The sequence below is a fragment of the Emys orbicularis genome, chromosome 1 (assembly GCF_028017835.1).
Source record: "Emys orbicularis isolate rEmyOrb1 chromosome 1, rEmyOrb1.hap1, whole genome shotgun sequence".
Taxonomy (NCBI): Eukaryota; Metazoa; Chordata; order Testudines; family Emydidae; genus Emys; species Emys orbicularis.
This window is the reverse complement of record NC_088683.1, coordinates 204,679,816-204,701,081: the sequence shown is the minus strand read 5'-3', so window position 1 is coordinate 204,701,081 and position 21,266 is coordinate 204,679,816. Positions and strand designations below refer to the sequence as shown.

At 40.6% G+C, this 21,266-nt stretch overlaps 1 protein-coding gene across 1 annotated transcript; it reads right to left on the bottom strand.

Annotated features, from left to right (window-relative positions):
- Positions 1 to 1,427: 1,427 nt before the first annotated feature.
- RIPPLY3 (ripply transcriptional repressor 3) lies at positions 1,428 to 19,412 on the bottom strand. The gene is made up of 4 exons (XM_065400439.1): positions 19,303 to 19,412; positions 17,796 to 17,862; positions 2,602 to 2,669; positions 1,428 to 1,578 (listed from the first exon to the last, which is right to left on the bottom strand). Exons 1-4 carry the CDS (start codon positions 19,410 to 19,412, stop codon positions 1,428 to 1,430), a joined length of 396 nt encoding a protein of 131 aa, XP_065256511.1.
- Positions 19,413 to 21,266: the final 1,854 nt, after the last annotated feature.

Here is a 21,266-nt window from a genome sequence, read left to right as displayed (position 1 = left end):
CTCAAATGAAAAGTGAGAAATTTTATTTTCTAATCTGTATACAAGTTTTTACAAAGGAGAGAAAAAAATTTAAAAATTAAATTGATATTGTTCCAATAAATCTAATTTAATGCAATGGAATGTCTTATACCCTAATTCTGCAAGCAGTTATTCAAGCACATAACTTTAGGGACAAGAGTAGTCCCACTGATTTCAACTGAAATATTCACATACATAAAGTTAAGCACATGCATAAATCTTTGCAGAATCAGGGCTGTACTCAAAATAAGATGGCAGTTAATTATTTTCATACATCTAGAAACTGTACAAAATATTTATAAGACAAACAGCAATACTCCAACACTACAAGTGAGAAACTAGAGAACAACTAGGAAGAGATATTTTGAATTTGGAAGTTTGCGGGGGAGGGGTGTAATAAAGAATCCTTTCAAAACCCTGCCTACATGTCAAAGTCTGTGATAGGAAGCAGATTTTAAAAGCTTCGTCTAGAAAGGTGAACTTGGCATAATGTTGTTAAAATGGCTTATGAAAGCAATTAGCAAGACTAAGCAGGAACTTAGTCACCCTGTGTCTGAACACAAAATAAACTAGAGGATGTTCTGCTCTAAATCCAAACTTTATAGTTGATTTGTAATAAGCTATGCTAAAATCCCAGCTTCAAACCCACTACATTTTAGAAAAGTTTAGAATAGGATTTGAATTTTGTAGTTCAAACCCTTCTTAAATTTTCTCTTCTGCACATTTTTCATGCATCTAAGGTCCTTCTATACCTAAACCTCAGCCTTTGTTGTTGTTGTTTAAAATTCTCTAATACACACCTTAATTCACTGTTAAATCATATTTTATTATTCATGCTTTGGCACCTTTCCCTGATTAATGGCAGGGCTCTTTTCTGATTACTTAGGGAGCAGAACTTGTAGCAGCTTACAGGCAGAATCCCAGATGATATAGTGGACAATGGATATGAGTTTCTCATTTTACACATCTCACACAAAAAAATCTAATTTAGGGAGGTGTTGGGGGCGTGTATATTTTTCCCATAATCAGGCATATATTTTCATCTTCCAGCACAACATAATATAGCATTTGTGCTGAACACAGTGCAATGGTAACAGTGACATTAATGGTCTTAATACAGATGTTACTCCAGCCAGAGTGAGTTTGGAGACCACACAAAGCTCTGCAACTTAAAATTCTAAAAACTGCTCTAAGGACTTTTGTTCCTGTAAGCCTCCCAAAAAGAAAACAAACCTTCCATGTTTGTTGCCATTTGCATCTCCCCACTATTTTTCACATGACAGCAAGAAGATGATTCTCACATGAGCTTTAGATCTGTTTTTTGGTTTATATGATTTTTGCTAGTAAACACATTAGAGGCCATTTTTTGTCTCTTCATTTACATGGTCCTCAGAGGCTGAGTATGTTCATTATAAAGCTGAATTCCTTCCTTCCTCGTCATCTTCAGAATCAGAGTCGTCATTGTAGAAATGAATTGTGGCTTGTACTGGAAAACTGGCCAGAACCTTCTTTCCAATGTTGTGTAGGAACTTCTGAGATTTAGATTTGGGCAAATAAAGTCTAGTAAAACAAAACAAAACCACTTATAAAAACCATGTAAAACTACACCTCTACCTCGATATAACGCTGTCCTCGGGAGCCAAAAAATCTTACCGCATTATAGGTGAAACCACGTTATATCGTTATATCACGTTATATTGCTTTGATCCGCCGGAGTGCGCAGCCCCGCCCCCCCGGAGCACTGCTTTACCATGTTCTATCCAAATTCATATGATATTGGGTCGCATTATATTGGGGTAGAGGTGTATTAGAATCCTTCCAGACTAACTGACTCAAGGCTTGTGTCTGAAGGCTACATTTCTTCCCTTCCTTGTGGAAGGGAGGCTCCTCTGAATCCTTGATGGCTTCTCTCTCCTCTTCATCTCTCCATGTTTTAAACCATCCTTCTATCTAAAGGCCTCATTGAAGTAGTCCCATCTGTTCCCTGATCAGTACTATTGGTTTTGGCAGTGACTGTTTATCCCCAGTTACTTTTGGGGGGGGGGGAGAGGGGGGAAGGCCAAATATTGGGTTAGCCAGAGGTCTCTATTTGACAAAGTGCTGCTCCTGAGAACATGAGCAAATGTGATTTTTCTAGAACTGTGCAGACTTGGTAGTCAGAGAGAGGATGTGTTTGTTTGTTAATGGTGGTGGGGAGTTTGAGGAAGGGTGCTGGAAGGCTGGTTTAAGGCTGTGATCTGTTTTTGTGTGGGGTGGTTCTAGTGGTGAGATATGTCTCTCTGGGTAGAGGAGGAGAAGGTATGTACTATTGGATACCTTGATTTTAAATTTCCTTTTTTGAGGGGATGTTAATTATGTAACCTTAACTCACAGTGGGGTAAGTCTGGTCTGTCAGGATGACATTGGCTCTTTCTATGGCTTTCTAATGTCATGATTTAGCATGTTGCTTCAGATCCTGCTTACCTTGTGTGTCTTCTCAGGTGAATTACACAGTTTAACACTTTGTCACGGAGGAAATTTATTACTGAAGAACAAAAATACAAATTTCACTTTTCCTGGATCAACTTATAGGATTCATCTCACCTCACTGGATGCTGAAACCCCAAAGCTCCTTTTGAGCTAAAATTTCTCTGATCACCGTCCAGTTCAGACTGTAAAGACACATATGTGTGATTTAGAAACAGCTATAAAAATTATCTAAGATTTTACAATTTTCTTGTAATGGCAAGAAAATGCATACTATATATTAATTAAATCTCAGGTATTATAATACACTGCTCTACAGCCAAAATGCTTCTGAAATAAATGTAGTCAAACTTTACTAATTCTGGGCCACTGAGAACGAAAATGATGCTTAAAATTGTTGATTGGCTCTAGTTTTCAAGATATGCTATTGGGTCAGTATATACGACCCTTGACTTGGGAATGGCGGAGGATAAGTGAGTTATAAAGGGAAGGGATCTCAATTTAAACCAGAAATGACTAAAATACATCTTTGACTGGATCTATGAATAAATCTGACTGGGTTTGGACAGTACTTGCTTTTTAGGCAAAACAATGAATGATGCAATCTGAAGCTGGTATTGCGTCATACATTATATGAATTGCATCATGTTATTCCTAGAAGTCATGGATGATGCAATCATAACGAAGCTTACATCACTCTGCTGAACAAATTGCCCTATATCAGCTCTAGAAATCATACAGTGTCGTGCTCTCTTATTTGTCAATGTTTGATTTTGCAAAGGGACACATTTCTGTTTAGCCAAAGTGAGCAGAGATGCCTCGTACTTGTGTGAACAGTGCAGATAACTTCTGCTATGTTTGTGGTGAAGTGACTTTTGCATCACAAAAGCGCAGTATAACCACTATAGTTAAGAAAGCCTATCACCTTTATTTTGGCTGCAAAATTGGAGATCAGGACAAGAGGTGGGCCCCACACATATGCTGCAACACTTGTGCAACCAATCTTCGCCAGTGGTTGAACAGGAAAAGGAAATCTTTGCCTTTTGCAGTGCCAATGATTTGGAGAGAGCCAACAGATCATACCAGCAATTCTTACTTCTGCATGGTGCCTCCAGTTGGGAAAGGTGTGTCAAAGAAGAAAAAGTGGACTGTGCATTATCCAAACATTCCATCAGCTATACGCCCAGTACCCCACGGAGAAGGACTGCCGGTTCCTGATGCACCAGAATCATTCTCACTTGAGTCAGATGAGGAAGAGGATGAAACTTCTGGTCCTGAACCATCAATGTCACAGGACCCACATTTTCTCCCATCCTCCTCCTCTGAACCACACCTCATAACACAAGGTGAACTGAATGACCTTGTCTGGGATTTGGAACTACCCAAGAGTAAGGCAGAGCTGTTGGGCTCCAGACTACAGCAGTGGAATCTCCTGGCAGGTGATGTTAGGGTTTCCATGTTCCGTGACCGTCAAAAGGATCTTGTCCCATTCTTCTTCATGGAAGGTGATCTTGTAGCCTGCAACAACATCGATGGTGTGATGGCAGCCCTCAACATCGTTCACGATCCAGATGAGTGGAGACTGTTCATTGATTCATCGAAGACGAGTCTTAAAGCTGTTTTACTGCATAATGGCAATGTTTTGCCATCAATTCCAGTTGGTCATGCAGTCCATATGAAGGAAACCTATGACAACATGAAACAACTTTTGAGGTGCATAAACTATGACCAACATCAGTGGCAGCTTTGTGGCGATTTGAAGGTTGTTGCTCTCTTGCTTGGTCTGCAGACTGGATACACAAAGTACTGCTGTTTTCTCTGTGAATAGGATAGTCGTGCAAGAGATTCCCACTACATCAAGAAAGATTGGCCACTCTGACAGTCATTGGAGCCTGGGAGGAAAAGTGTTCAGCATCTACCACTTGTTGAATCAAGGAAGATTTTGTTACCACCCTTACACATCAAGCTGGGTCTGATGAAGAACTTTGTCAAGGCCATTGACAAAACACAAGCAGCTTTCAAGTACCTCCGTGGAAAATTTCCAAGGTTAAGTGAAGCTAAGATAAAGGAAGGTGTCTTTGTTGGTCCTCAGATTCGTAAACTTCTTCGAGATGATGCATTTGACCATGCACTGCGTGGCAAGGAAAAGACGGCATGGAAAGCCTTCCAGTTAGTGGCAATAAATTTTCTCGGAAACAACAAGGTAGCCAACTACAGGTTGTTGGTGGAAAACCTCCTCAAGGCATACAAAAGCCTTGGTTGCAACATGTCACTAAAGATACATTTTTTGCACTGTCATCTAGATTTTTTTCCACCGAACTGCGGAGCAGTGAGCAACGAGCACGGCGAGCGATTTCACCAGGACATTGCAACAATGGAGAAACGCTATCAGGGCAAATGGAGCCCATCAATGCTTGCAGACTATTGCTGGACAGTGACAAGAGATGCTCCATTTAATGAATACAAGAGACAAGCCAAGAAGCGCCGAGTAGACACTGAATAGGACTAAACTATGTACATAATAGTTTTTTCCTTTTGTTTCATAATAAATTTTATTTATATAACCCTTTTGCTGATTTTTAAAGTGTTACATAAACAGGACAGGTGAAATATTATCATGTAAAGCAACCATAAACACATGAAAAGACCTAGGTTTACAATTTATGATTAAAACTCTACTATCTACACAATATACATAGACATAAAATGTAAAAACTTAAATATCTTAGAAACAGTAGCCAATCAGTTGTTTTAATTGTCATATTTGAATCCAGAACATCAAAATACATAATAAATAGCACATTTTATCTCTGAAGCAGACGACTTCTCAAAAATTGTAGACCAGTGATATCAGACATCTGTGGAGTATAATTCCACTGAGTTAAATTTTCAAACTACTGTACTTAAAACTTCCCATCTAAATGAATAATTCAATATTTCAGGCTTTTGTTTTAAAGGGAACATTCTTTTTTAAATGATTACTATTATTATTACTTTGCTAATGTAGCACCTAATGGGCCCGGTCCATTGTGCTAGGTGCTGAACAAACACACCAAGACATTTCTTTTGTGTTGGTTGGGTTCAGCTGGCAGCAATAACCTCTAAAATGGAGGACTCGAGCCACACCACAATTTGTGCTCCTATCCAATGCAGACACTGCAGTGGAATACTAGGAGATGCTACACTATTAGAGGTACTGTGAATGAGATGTTAAACTGAAGTCCCTTTTACCCTGGTCCTGGAGAGGGAGCTGCTGAGTGAAATCAAAGATCCCATGGTACTTTTCAAAATGAGGAGGGTACCACAGAAGTTAGAGATGAAAAAGATTTTTTGGATCATCTAGTCTGTATCCCTGTCCATAGAGGATAGTCTATGGATAGCTATTGCTGAACTTACCTACACAGGTTCTGATACTGCAGTGACTAACTTGGTACTGCAGAGCTGTGATGGGCTGTACTGGGGAAGCCCTGCTGCTTTTCTGCACCCCACCCCAGGAAAAAGCAAGGTACAAGGAAAAGAACCTCAAAAGTGGTCCTCCACCACTGCCTAGAGAGGCCTTACTGGAGTGGCCATCTTGAAAACTAAAGAGACCTGGTTCTCCAAGGGCTAGAGACAGCCAGTCAGAGCCCAGCAGGCTCAGATAAAAGGAGCTGCAGGAGCTTAGCATATCAGTTCCTGGCTTGGACCAAAGGAGGGAAGAAGTGGGCTCTTCTCTGGCCAAAGGAGAATGACAAGTAGCTAGAGGTTATTTCTGGCTGAATTTACACTGAGATTGCAGAGGGAGAAGAACCTGGGGATGTTGATCCTGAGATAGGGCTGGAAATAAAGGTGGTGAGAAGTGTGTGGCTGCTGTGTATAGGGTGCCTGGGCTGGGTTCCTCTAGTGGCCTAGATAAAGTGGTCTAAACCCCAAGAAGGAGACAGGCCTTGTTTAGGAGCTAAAATACAGGACTGAATTTAAAGGGCCCAGAGGCAGGGCTGAAGGCCCTAGTGAGGGGAAATAGACTGTTTAATTATCGGACTTTTTAATATGTCAGAAAGGATTTATTTGGACACTGTGACTTGACTGGAGGGTCAAGACACTGAAGACCCTCCAAGGGTGGCTGGCAGCCTGCTCGGGACACCAGAAGCAAGAAAAGGACTGTAGTACCACACCCAGCTGCTCAACAGGTGAGTGCCCCTTTACAAAAGCACTCTGAGGGCACTATGAAAGATTAAAGATTAAGTCAGTGAACCAAAATGTAGATTAAAAACTTTGCTTTGAATTTGTATTTGAAAGCCCCTATACAGCTCACAATTCCATCCTGGGCCAATAAGTCTCCTTCCCTATTTTACCCCTTATACCTGTGTGACCTCAAGGCCAAGTGTTGTACAAAGAAAATCAAGATTTACTGCAGATTTCATCAATACGTAATTGCTATTGAGAAATATGACAGTCCTTCCATAACAAGGCAGAATGCCTTGTCCGTACTGAAAACCTGTGACCTAAAACTTAATCTGGATCTTATTAAAAGGATGGCCGGGCTCTAAGATGGTGTCCCGTTTGATGGAGACTTTGAAAGGGATCTTGTTATGCTGGCTAAACACGCAAAAGAGCATATTTGTACTAATTTGCTGGGGGCTCTGAAAAACAAGATATGTCTGCATGCATGGGGGTTTAATCTGCATCTTTTTGCTGCACATCAGGGAATGCACAGTACGCAAGCTGCAGTAGTAGCATGCACATGGGATGGTATGCCCTCTGTCAATGCACATGGAATGCTATGCCCTCTGTCAGTGTGCATCATTGTGTTCACATGGCAGTGACTTGCTGAGAACTAAAGGCATGGCATTCTTGGAGGGTAACCCATGCTCCTTTGCTTTGCTGCTGAGAAAAGTCCATTGTGGGTTTTTTCTTGCTGCGCATTGTGGGATGCATAGCAGAAGCCAGGGAGTTCAACTTTAATAAAGGAAAAATCCCACGATTCATCTGTCTTCGCCCTGTTCTTACTTTATGTGCAGGCCAATGCCTTTTTAGAATTGCTGTCAGCCAGCTCTGTCCCAACAATGCTCCATGCCACTATGCTGGCAACCTCAAATATGCAGAGGCTGCTTGATGTGTATTTCAGCACTCAACACTGAATGAATCAGTGTTGGACTTCACCAGCTGCACCACAGAGCAGACAATGTGGTGGCAGCAGCTCTTCCAGCAACAGAAGAATCTTCAGCAGCAACGGAACCAGGATGTGGATGAGGAAGACACCAAGCAACTGATAGTAGAGGACTGTGACATTGCAGTCTATATGATTTTATAAAAATATGCTAATGAGTGAATATAATATAACTGGAATATGCTTCATGCAAAAGGTCTCTTGTAAGGTATCATTACAAAGCTTATAATCTACTGAGTGTGGTCATCCTATTTGTATAAATGTATCACTCTCGTATCTGAAACTAGAAATATGAAATATAACTCTGAGGGCCTATTGTAATTATGCAAAGTGTGGGCCATTAATGGTTGTTTGGAATCTTGATGGCTCCCATCAACCAGGACAATTGACTGTGGCTCTGTTTGCAGGCAAGCCATCCTGTGAGTCAGGCTGGGAGGAATGAAGGCTTGGGGTCTTACAGTGACATGTGATCATGTCACCTGAACTGGAATCCATCTTTAACCTAGTGCTTTTCCATTGAGAAGTGGGGGGGTGGGAACCCAGAGGGACAAAGGATTCCCGCCTTATGCAAAAGATATATAAATGGGTAGAACAGAACAAGCCATTATGAAGAATCCCCTAGCTACCACCTGAGCTGGAACAAGAGCTGTACCAGGGGAAAGAATTGTGCCCAGGCCTGGAAGGTGTCCAGTCTGAGGAAAAAACTTACTGAAGCATCTCTAAGGGTGAGATTATCTGTATTCAGTTTGATTAGACATAGATTTGCGTGTTTTATTTTATTTTGCTTGGTGACTTACTTTGTTCTGTCTGTTACTACTTGGAACCATTTAAATCCTACTTTCTGTATTTAATAAAATCACTTTTTACTTATTAATTAACTCAGAGAATGTGTTAATACCTGGGTGGGCAAACAGTTGTGCATATCTCTCTATCAGTGTTATAGAGGGCGAACAATGAGTTTACCCTGCATAAGCTTTATACAGGGTAAAATGGATTTATTTGGGTTTAGACCCCATTGGGAGTTGGGCATCTGAGTGTTAAAGACAAGAACACTTCTGTTAGCTGCTTTCAGGTAAGCCTACAGCTGTTAGGGGACGTGATTCAGACTTGGGTCTGGGTTTGCAGCAGGCTAGTGAGTCTGGCTCAAACCAGGCAGGGCACTGAAGTCCTAAGCTGACGGGGCAGGAAGGCAGGGGCAGAGGTAGTCTTGGCACATCAGGTGGCAGCTCCCAAGGGGGGGTTCTGTGATCACAAGGACCATTCCTGGAGCAGCTTCACAGTGTGCAGTCCTGCTTCTGGGCTCAGGAAACTAGTGTGGATAGGTAGGAAATGATTGTTCTGCAGACCTGGGATGACCAGCAGCGGTGAGAGAATTTCACGATGGGGAAGACAACCTTTCTGGGGATATGTGCTGCACTAGCCCTGGAGCTTCAGTGGCAGCGAACCAACATGCTTACCCAGGAATATGGGGCACTGCAGGTAGCAATTGCCATCTGGACGCTGGCCACCCCCAAATGCTACTGCTCCATAGCAAACCAATTTTGGTGTGGGAAGATCGACCATTGCGGTCATTCTCATGCAGGTGTATGATGCCACGGAAAAGGTACTGTTGCACCATGTTAAAAAGCTTCGTAATTCTCAGGAGATTATTGATGACTTTGCAAGCGTGAGGTTCCCAGACTGTATTTGGGCAATTGATGGGACCCATATGCCTATTAGTCCCATCGGGGCTCAAAATTCATAAACAGAAAAGAGTATTTCTCCATGGTGCTCCAAGGGCTTGCCAAAAACCATGGCAGGCTTATGGACACAAATGCTGGGTTGTCTGCAAGAGTCCACATGATGCTAGGATATTTTGGAACTCTGCTCTATTAAAATTAATGGAGAAAGGACTGTTTGCCCCTGACAACACTGTGGATTTTTATTGATGTGGACATTGCTTTGGTCATCCTGTGAGACTCAGCTTATCCTCTCCTTCCCTGGTTAATGAAGCCATTCACAGACCACTTGGACACAAGGAAGAAACAGTTTAACTACTGCCTCAGTAGCTGCAGAATGGTAGCTGAGTAGACATCTGAAAGGGAAATGGTGCTGTTGGAGAAGTCGATTGGAAGCTGCAGAAAAAAACATCCTGGAGATCATAGCAGCATGTTGTATTTTGCACTATATTTGTGAGAGTAAGAGCGGTGGGTGGGGGGCTGAGGTGCAGAGACTTGCTCAGCTGCTTCAGCACCCAACAAGGTGCCCAATACAGAATGCAAACAGCCAAGGGAAATGCTGTCAGGGCCGCCTATTGCTCTTATTTTGAGTCTCAGGCCTGAAACTGTAGCTGTACATCCAGCTGTAAACCTGTGAAGGGTGTGGGATTAGTTTTGTTTCAGCATTGTTTATGGGTGTTGAAAGTGCAACGTTGTGGCAATACCTATTGCACCCTGCGTTGTTGCCTACATGTGTTTGTAAAACCTTATAAATTAGAGCAAACAACTATTTTCTGTGTAAAATGAACTGCTGGTTCCTTATTAATGTAATAATGAACTTTTAATTTCATAATCTGTTATGTAACAAACAGAAGTGAAGGCTCAACTGAAACGAAAATGACAAATGGCTTTTAATTATTAAACAACATATTAAAAACAAAACTGTTTTACTGAACCACCAGTGAAACAAAACAGTGCACTGCCAGGCACAACACAATGGGCTGGGGAGCTTAAAGTCACTGGCAAGTATAAATCTTGGCTCTGGCTTTTCTGGTTTGTGGGCTTTCTGGGATAGAGTGCCAAAGCTCAAAGATACCAGGGGCAATAGAGGGCTCAAAAGAGCTGGGGTCCATTTGCCACTGTTCTTGATGGTCTAGAAGGAGGAATGGCCTCTGGGAGAGGGGAGAGGAGTTGTTCTCAGTAGCCTGTATTGTCCAGGGCTGCATAACATGGCTGGGTGGTGGTTTGCAGTACTGCATTGCCTGCTGCCCTAACAGTAACATGTGCTGCAACAGAGCATTAAGGCTTTTTATTGCCTCCAGGAGCTCTTCGTCCCTGTATCTCTTTCCATACTGTTCTTTGCCACTGCAGTGATATCCCTGGAAAGCTCCTTGTTGGATTCCTCTTAGTCTTCAGATACTGCCTCTACCTCTCTGCATTTTTTGGATTTTTTTGTTTCTGGGATGCTGTAATAATGTCCATGAACATTTCATCACAAGTTCTCTGTTTTATGCCCCTCAGGTTTGCCAACCATTCTGCCATTGATAAGGACTTGAAACAAGTACCCTGCTGGATTTTCCCCCCCTTTTGTCCCTTGTCTTTAATGTAGGTGCTCCTGAGCTTTTCGCTGCCTATCTGGTCCTGTTTGGCATCCCAATTGTGCCGCCTCCTCATTGACATCTATCTAGCAATGTCCACAAAAAAGATTTTTATTACAGTGGCTGGTCACAAGAGCTTCCTGCACTAATACTTTGCCCCAGGTGGTGATGAGCTCCAAGGTCTTGGTTAGGCTCCAATCGGCTGCTCAAGGCATGGTGGAGGCTTCTGGAGTATTATTGCAGCTATTGTGGTAAACTGGAATCCAGGAGTGAATGGACAAAATCTGTCTGTGTGCCAGCATTTAAATGTGAGGGGACATGCAGTCAACTTCATCCCAGAGCAGGGAAGGGCACACAGGTAAACAGACATGTCAGCAATGGTTGCCTGCAAAGCACTGTGGGATAGCCGTTAAAAGACTACCAAAGCAGCGCATAGCATCATTGCATGCACATGAACAATACTAGATTAATTTGCTTTGGAGCAAAGGTAGTTCAGTTTGCAACAGGATTCCAGAGTTCATGATAAATGCAGAGTCCATGCACTACAATTAGTTGCGTTGTACATACGCAAGAGTTTTCAAAGTGGATTAACTCGAAAGTGGCAGATTAGTTGCCCCACCCCTGTGTAGACAAACCCCTAATATAATGTGGTGCATCTAACAAGTATTGGCAAACTTGTACTCTTTTCTTCTTCTTTAAAATCTATAAAGATGGCCTGAAATGTTTGTGTGTTTTTTCTGCTAGTTTTTGATATTAATAATCCAGGTCTATGGAATAATCCATGAAGATTAGAGAACTAAATGAAAACTTTTACTCTGGACTCCTGTTAAGCATTTTAAACGGAAAGGTGTCCGTAGCCTCTGTTTGTCAGAGGGTGGAGATGGATGGCAGGAGAGAGATCACTTGATCATTACCTGTTAGGTTCACTCCCTCTGGGGCACCTGGCACTGGCCACTGTTGGCAGACAGGATACTGTGCTGGATGGACCTTTGGTCTGACCTAGTATGGCCATTCTTATGTTCTTATGTTCACTATCTAAATTATTGAAGAAGATATTGAACAGAACCAGACCCAGAACTGATCCCTGCAGGACACCACTTAATATGCCCTTCCAGCTTGACTGTGAACGACTGATTACTCTTTGGGAACGGTTTTCCAACCAGTTATGCACCCACCTTATAGTCGCTCCATCTAGGTTGTATTTCCCTAATTTGTTTATGAGAAGGTCACGTGAGACAGTATCAAAAGCCTTACTGAAGTCAAGATATACAACATTTACTCCCTCCCACCCCATCTACAAGGCTTGTTACCCTGTCAAAGAAAGCTATTAGATAGGTTTTATATGATTTGTTCTTGAATAATCCATTGTGATTGTTACTTATCACCTTATTATTTTCTAGGTGTTCACAAATTGATTGCTTAATTATTTGTTCCATTATCTTTCTGGGTACTGAAGTTAAGATGACTGGTCTGTAATTCCCTAGGTTGTCCTTATTTCCCTTTTTATAGATTGGCACTATATTTGCCCTTTTTCAGTCCTCTGGAATCTCTTCTGTTTTCCATGACTTTTCAAAGATAATTGCTAATGGTTCAAATATCTCCTTAGTCAGCTCCTTGATTATTCTAGGATGTATTTCATCAGGCCCTGGTGACTTGAAGATGTTTAACTCGTCTAAGTAATTTTTAACTTATTCTTTCCCTATTTTAGCTTCTGATCCTACCTCATTTTCACTGGTATTCACTGGGTCATTTAGCACTTCTGCCATTTCCACATATGCTGTTTATTGTTTTCCCCCCCCCTTACTGAGTAATGGGCTACCCTGTCCTTGCTCTTCCTCTTGGTTCTAATGTATTTATAGAATGTTTTCTTGTTACTCTTTGTGTTCCTAGCTAGTATAATCCTGTTTTGTGCCTTGGCCTTTCTAATTTTGTTTATATCCATCCTTTGTAATTTGACCTAGTTTCCACTTTCTGTAGGACTCTTTTTGAGTTTCAGATAATTGAAGATCTCCTGGTTAAACAAGGATGGTCTCTTGACATACTTTCTATCTTTCCTACGCACATTTAAATAATGTGTATAGCATCTTGTAATATTTTTAATACTTAAATTATTTTCAGTATTAAAATGTTCTAGTATATCTTTGATCTACATTTTATATGATCTTCCCTTTGAAGTGTGTATTAATTTTGTCAGAACCCATATATCACACATTCTTAGTTTAAACCAAGAGTAAATAATTTCTCAGAAGCATTCAGGGGGTGAAGCAGTTAACTACACATCTAAATCAGGCACCTGTATATGCCACCACATTTTCACTATTAAATTGAACTTTGTGTGTAAGTGTGACTTAATGTGTAACCTTTTTTAATACTTTAATAGACTTATCTGGCATATGCAACAGTAGACAGTGTTGGAAAATGATACATATGTATTTCAGGTGTAGGAAAACCTGTATGTTTTGTGTTATATGAGGAAAAGTATATTATCCATAGGGCTCCATATCTCACGGAGGCCACGGAAGTCATGGATTCCATGAATTTCCGCAACCTCCATGATTTCTGCAGCAGCCAGTGTGGCTGACCCCAGGGCCGCCCAAGCAGCTGGCCTAGGGCTTCTGCTGGAGCATTTCTGCAGCCAGCCGCTCAGTTGGCCCTGCAGCCAGCTATGCCAGCCACTGCTGGAGTGGCCCCAGAGCTAGCTGCACCAGCCCCTGCTCAAGTGGCCCCGGGGACCGCCTGAGCAGTGGTCCCGGGGCGGACGGAGCAGCCGCTATTCGCCAGCCCCCGGCAGTGGTCCTGGGGTGGCTGGAGCAGCAGAGGAGAGGAGAGGGGGGCAGCCCTGGGGGTGGCTGGAGCAGCCTCTTCTTGGCAGCTCCCAGCAGGTGGTGCCGCTGGCCCCCCCCAGGGCGCCCCCCCGAGCAGCAGGCCCCCAGCCACCACCACCCCCAGCAGTGACACCCCATCCCCACTAAGATTTAGTCAGGGGAAATTATGGTAAATCATGGACAGGTCATGGGCCGTGAATTTTTGTTCATTGTCTGTGACCTGTCCATGACTTTTACTAAAAATACCCATGACAGTTGCCTTAATTATCAGACAACTAAAGATTGTATTGTAATGCATGTGCACTAAGGGACTGAGTTAAGGTTGCTTGTGTAATCTTAATGTTGCCAATTTTCCATTCTTTAGTGTTTTGCTGTGCAATTTTCACTTTCTCAATGTGTTTTTTGTATGGAATTTCCTGTTTCTTTTCTAAAAGGAAGAGGGGAAAAATAAAGCTACTTCACTCTTCGGGACTCGAAGCTCTGTTGATGTAGCATGTGCAACTTCCATAATGTAGAATTACTTGGCTAGACACCAACAGAACATCTTGCCTCATGCACTTTAGGAAGCTCATAGGTAGATGTCATTCTTCTGCAAATATAGGAATTCTGTAGCTGAGGAAGCTTGCTTAAGTCTATTAGAATGGGCCTTCCCCCTCGTTATCCGCCCCCCCCACCTTATAAAGTAGTCAAGAATCTTCCTCAGCTATTGTGCACCTGGTAAGGAGTGCCAAAGTGGGGCTCTTCTCCTTCATTCCTCATTAGGTCCCCAACTGTGGAGACTCCTGGTTTAATGGGGGAGCTTGGGTGGGCCCTGCAGCATAAAAGAGAGGGAGTTGGGAGGTTCTGGACAACAAGGGAAACATTAATATTAAAAGTAGCTGTTTGAACTGTGCATAAATTTTTTAACAATGGCAGGCTCCTAGCAATTAACATGGATGAACTTCATACATTCAGTGAATACATTGGTGGGAGCCAGGCACAGCTGAAAACCTCATGTATAGGTTGCATAAAGCGTTCTATACAGATGTGATATTTTTTCAACGTAAAGAGTATTACAGCTGTCTGATCCCGGAAACTTTAATTCCTCCAAGTTGCCCAGTCTCTTTGGAACTTCTAGCTACTTTATTCCTCAAGTTCTCACTGCTGGTTCTGAGTATCCATAGATGCAGATGTGCTAAGGAGTGTTCAGTGGGAGACCCACTCATCTGATGGGTACCTGCCAGCAAAGCTTAGAACTCTGCTGTGTAGGTACATTCTTCTGTAAGCCTGCTGGAGTTGCCTCCTTGGCTCTCATCTAGGAGCCATCCAAAGGTTGGGTCAGCAACAGCCTCCAACCTTAAAAGGCCCACAAAAAGGGAAGAAAAGGTGCTCCACAGCTGCACCTCAGAATGTAGGGGAATCGCTATGAACAGTGACCCTCATAAGATGTACATTGTGGATAGCTGTAGCCTTAGCTAGCTATGCCTTCAGTAACTTTTCAGATACATAGCTATGGATCTGATCCTGCAAACACTTATGCATGTGAGTACTACCATTGAAGTCAATAGGATTATTCACATGCTTAAAGTTGAGCATGTGCATAAATGTTTGAAGGATTGGAACCTACATTAAATTTATTAACGCCTTCCTTGGAGCTATGTACTTTGAACTAAAAAAACCTATCACCAGAATATTAAGAAGTACCTTTGAATAAAGACTATTCTTATACCACATTTCAACTTTCTTCCCCTAGCTGTTTTAGCTGTAGCACTGTCCAAAAAAAAAAAATCACTTTTTTTGCTCAAACTTTCTCACTCTCATTCACAGTTAGGCAGAGACCCAAAATTAAACCTTCAGCATGAGAGGTTATTTTAATGGTGATAAAATGGAAATTGTTGTTTAACAGTAACTATTGTGCTTCCTTTCACACCTGCTATCATATCCCAGGTCCTGTTTTTATAGACAATAACAGAGAGTTATTAAAAATGTACCTTGAAACTGTTGTTCTATTTTTATTAGGGTGGTCAAGCGATTAAAAAAATTAATCGCAATTAATCGCACTGTTAAACAATAATAGAATACCATTTATTTAAATATTTTAGATGTTTTCTACATTTTGAAATATTTTTATTTCAATTACAACACAGAATACAAAGTGTACAGTGCTGACTTCATATTTATTTTTGATTACAAATATTTGTGCTGTAAAAAACAAAAGAAACAGTATTTTTCAATTCACCTAATACAAGTACTGTAATTAAATCTCCTTTATCATGAAAGTTGAATTTACAAATATAGAATTATATACAAAAAACCCCTGCATTCAAAAATAAAACAAAGAAAAAAATTTAGCGCCTACAAGTCCACTTATTCAGCCAATCACTAAGACAAACAAGTTTGTTTACATGTGCAGGAGACAATGCTGCCCATTTCTTATTTACAATGTCACCTGAAAGTGAGAACAGATGTTCACATGGCACTGTTCTAGCCGGCACTGCAAGATATTTACGTGCCAGATGCGATAAAAATTCATATGTCCCTTCATCAGGGGTGAAAGTAAAATGGAGCTCTTACTGGTATGGGGCCAGTTCTGTTCCCCTCTCCCCCCCGGAAGGGGCGGGGCCTCGGGCAGAAGGGAAGGGGCTTGGGTCAGCGTCCCCCAGCCTGTCCATCCATGCTGCCTGGCCCACACTGCTCGGGGCTCCAGCGGCCATTTAAAGGGCCCGGCAGGGCTGCCGATGGGCGGCGCAAAAGGGGCAGCGACGTTAAAGCGCTGCTATGGCAGCGCTTTAACGTCAGCGGTACGGGCCGGTGCTGGCAGCTACTTTTTACCGGTATGCCATACCAGCCCGTACCACCTTACTTTCACCCCTGCCCTTCATGCTTCAACCACCATTCCAGGGGACAGGCGTCCATGCTGATGACGGGTTCTGCTCAATATGATCCAAAGCAGTACAGACTGACACATGTTCACTTTCATCATCTGAGTCAGATGCCACCAGCAGAAGGTTGATTTTTCTTTTTTGATGGTTCAGGTTCTGTAGTTTCCGCATCAGAGTGTTGCTCTTTTAAGACTTCTGAGAGCATGTGCCACACCTCGTCCTGCTCAGATTTTGGATGGCACTTCAGATTCTTAAACCTTGGGTCGAGTGCTGTAGCTATCTTTAGAAACCTCACATTGGTACCTTCTTTGCATTTTGTCAAATCTGCAGTGAAAGTGTTCTTAAAACGAACAACATGTGCTGGATCATCAACTGAGACTTCTATAATATGAAATACATGGCAGAATGCGGATAAAACAGCACAAAACATACAATTCTCCCTCAAGGAGTTCAGTCAGAATTTAATTAACACATTCTTTTTTTAACAAGTGTCATCAGCATGGAAGCATGTCCTCTGGAATGGTGGCCGAAGCATGAAGGAGCATACGAATGTTTAGCATATCTGGCACATAAATACCTTGCAATGCCAGCTACAAAAGTGCCATGTGAATTCCTGTTCTCACTTTCAGGTGACCCTGTAAATAAAAAGCTGGCGGTATTATCTCCCGTAAATGTAAACAAACTTATTTGTCTTAGCCATTGGCTGAACAAGAAGTAGGACTGAGTGGACTCGTAGGCTCTAAAGTTTTACATTGTTTTGTTTTTGAGTGCAGTTATGTAACAAAAAAAATCTATGTTTGTAAATTGCACTATACTACTTCTATGAGGTGAATTGCAAAATACTATTTCTTTTGTTTATCATTTTTACAGTGTAAATATTTGTAATAAAAATAATATTAAGTGAGCACTGTGCACTTTGTATTCTGTGTTGTAACAGAAATCAATATATTTGAAAATGTAGAAAAATATCCAAAAATAGTTAATAAATTTAAATTGTTATTCTATTGTTTAACAGTGCAATTCATAATTTTTTTAGTTTATTGCATGAGTTAACTGCAAATAATCGACAGCCCTAATTTTTATAATAAGAAAATTGGCCTCCTATGTTCTCCTAGTTTTGACTTTTTTTTTAAAAACACATTTGGCTTTCTTCGATGATTTTTTCCAGAACTTATCCTTACCATTCCTTGACGTCCCAGTTCAGCATCTCTTGCTGTGAGAATCCAGGGTCTCCATAATGTAGGGTTACTGAAAGTTTAATGAAGAACAACAAACTCTCATAGGTAATTCTTTATGATAATAAGCACATTTCAGTGCAATGACAGTTATCTTCATTACATGCTATCTGTGCCTTTGAAATAAGTTTATTCTTGTCTCAACACATTGATGTGGGTAAATGTGATTTCAGTGGTAGATATTATTCTGCCCGTGGGCTTCTCTATGTGCTGTCAGTTTACATGCACTAAAATTAATATCAAAGGAAAGTCTGAACTGGATAAACAGTTACTCCCACATATTAGCTATTGGTACAATATTAATTGATTTCACAATCCAAGTGGCTCACAAAGGGATTACACTTAAATCAATTTTTAGAATATTTAATTTCTAGAATATACTTAACTTCTTATGAATCTTATTATTCATGAAATAAATTAGGTAGTTTATTGAATTGTACTATCCCAATTCCTCAGTGACATGAGGAAGAGCTCTGAAGCTTGTCCCTTCCACTAACAGATGTTGTTCCAATAGATATTACCTCGCCTACCTTGTCTCTCTGACATCCCAAATAGGTATTCCTAATTAAAGTGGATTACACCTGGCTTTGCATGATCAACTTGATTTTTTTTTTTTGCTTATATTTTGATCATAGGGTGGCTGATCTATTTTTATTAGTTAGCAATTTATTGCATTAAAGTGATGCTGCTGACTTGAAATCTAATCAGTTTAATAAAAATGTAAGCAGTTTCAGGTACTACACCAGCCTCTATCTCCCCTCTAATATTTTTCTAGTTTTACAATCACATTTACCTATTTTTAAATGTATTTTCTCTCCTCTGTTTCTAAATACCCACACAAAGGGGAAAGAGTGAAACTGATTATACTCTAACTGCTGTCAAACACTCAAAGTAAATAAACTGAAAAAAAACGTTCTTATCTTTCAGTTAAAGCAACCTTATTTGTAACTAGAGCTGAATGAAAAAATTATCATTTGAAAACCTTCTACAAATAAAAAGGACAATTTTTTGCAAAAATAAAAATTCTGACCAGCTCTGTAATATGTTTTTAACATGTAAAAATAGGAGATAAAACAGAGAAGTGTTTTCATTTTTTTTAAGCTGATAGTTCTTTATGGTGGAGTCTGTTTCCAATCAGCTATTTGAGAAGGTCACATTGACTATGGGCAATGTGCATTTAAAGTCTAAACAACGAGATAGGCTAGCTATTTCAATTACTTTGTTCTGTTGCCAAAGGAAGCAGTATGGGTCCCATAGTGTAGTTTAGCAGGTGGTGTTATTTTAATGAAAAATGTTGTCAATAGTTAGAGAGAACACAGAATTTCTTCTCCAGGGTCTGAATGCCTGCCTTTATGCAAGTCCTGTCTTTGCCCATTGTAGCTACATAGTATTTCTGCTAGAGATTTTTAAAACTGGGTTGTTGAGGAAGCATTTCTCCTTTCCTCTGTCTTACCTTTCTGGCTGTTCTCTTGGATGGAGAGAATGTGGCTGGATATCTCTGGCAGAGTGACAGATCTGAGTCACTGTAGTCTGGAACAAGAATTTAGCAGCTGCAGCCTCCATAGTGCTTGCCTGTCTGCTGTTTTGTGTTCCTGTGCCTGGCTGGCTAGTTCTCTAGGCATTTCAGCTCCTCCTTTATTGCAGCTACTCAAGAGTACTTACCTAAAACAAGCAAGCCTTCAGGTAAATGGAGGGAAATGGCCTTAATGAGTTCCCCTCTGTTTCCTCCAACTATTTCAAAGTTTTCCTGTTGTCATGGTGTTCTATGAAGAGTGTAATAAATACAGTACTTTAGTTTACTTTAATCAGCACATTATAGTGGAAATAACCTAAACTGTTTATCTTTCTGCCTTTGTTGTACTGCATCTTTTTACCTATTTTTGTTTTATGTGAAGTACACTGTGAATATATGACTTTGTGTGTAAATAAAAATTAAGTAGGAAAATCTTCAGCCTCAAATATCTAACAAAACAAATGGAAAAAGTACCAATCCAGTTCACAGGTGACTTTAAAAAAGACCTTTGTTTTAAAATTACAAAACAGTCTGTCAGTTCCAGATTTCAAAAATGGAAAAAATACCAGGGTAAAGGAAGATGAGAACTTAAAATGCAAACCTAATGACTGCTTTAAAAACAGAGGATGTTACTTTTTAAGCTTGATCTGTTTGGTCATTAGGAGGAGAAAGCTGATGCTAAGAGAGAATACATCCTCCAACAAAGCATGCTTGGTAATGAATGCCACTGCTTTGGGGTCCTGCTGTTTCACTGCATATAATACATATTTTAAACTACCAAGGCTAGATAGGAATAAACCTCTTCTAAGCTTTCCTGCCCATTGCCTTAATTTGGACCACTAATTACACACAGACTATTATATTGTACAAGAATAGATTTATTGCATTTGGTAACATTACCTGATTTTCACTGCTATGGAAAATCATCACATTTGCTCACTTTACAGGTTAAAATACTTATTTTCCTACCTGCCATCCCTGCATCTTAAGTTGGATCTGACAGTGAATCTGACTTCCTTCTAGCTTTTGCACCATCAGAAGTAATAAATGTTCTGTAGCTGGTGCTTAGGAAAAAAAAATCTCCTGAGGTGTGAATCAGAATAGAATTTAGCTCATTCTTGTATATTTTTGTTAGCACTGCAGAGCTAACAGTGTGTAAACAATAGTTTTAATTTTTTTTTAACAAAGTAAGCAGATCACTTTGAAAATATGCTGGGATTGGATCTGTTGAGCAGGTGCCATTTTTACATTCACTTTTCTTGCTATAACCACACATCCATAGGCTGTCTGTGGTAAGTACACAAACTTTAGGATTAGAAACCTAAGTTATTCCAGCGCTGCTCTAGGGATTGCTGAGGATGCCCAGTTAAACTTGCACAACCTACATCTGCCCCCTCATGCATGTGTGTTACACTAGTGTTTAATTGCATGAATACATAACATTTCTCAAATAATGGTGTGTGTGTGCATATATATAAAATTTTCTACCACTTTAAATACATGTGTGACGTTGTGCAGTCTACATGGTTTTATAAAAACATGATAATAAGTGAATATAATGTAACTGGGATAGTTTTATAAAAAATTTGATAATAAGTGACTATAATGCAAATGGGATATGCTTTGTGCAAAAGGTCTCTTGTAAGGTATCATTACAAAGCTCATAAGCTACTGAGTGTGATCAACCTATTTGTAGAAATGTACCACTCTTGTATCTAAAACTAGAAATATAAAATGTAACTCTGAGGGCCTATTGTAATTATGTAAAGTGTGGGCCATTAATGATGGTTTGGAATCTTGATGACTCCCATTGTCTGCAGATGGCTGTTTACCTGTGAGTCTCCCTGTATATGTGTGTGCTGGCAAGTGAGTAATGAAGTCTTGCAGTGACATGTGATCATGTC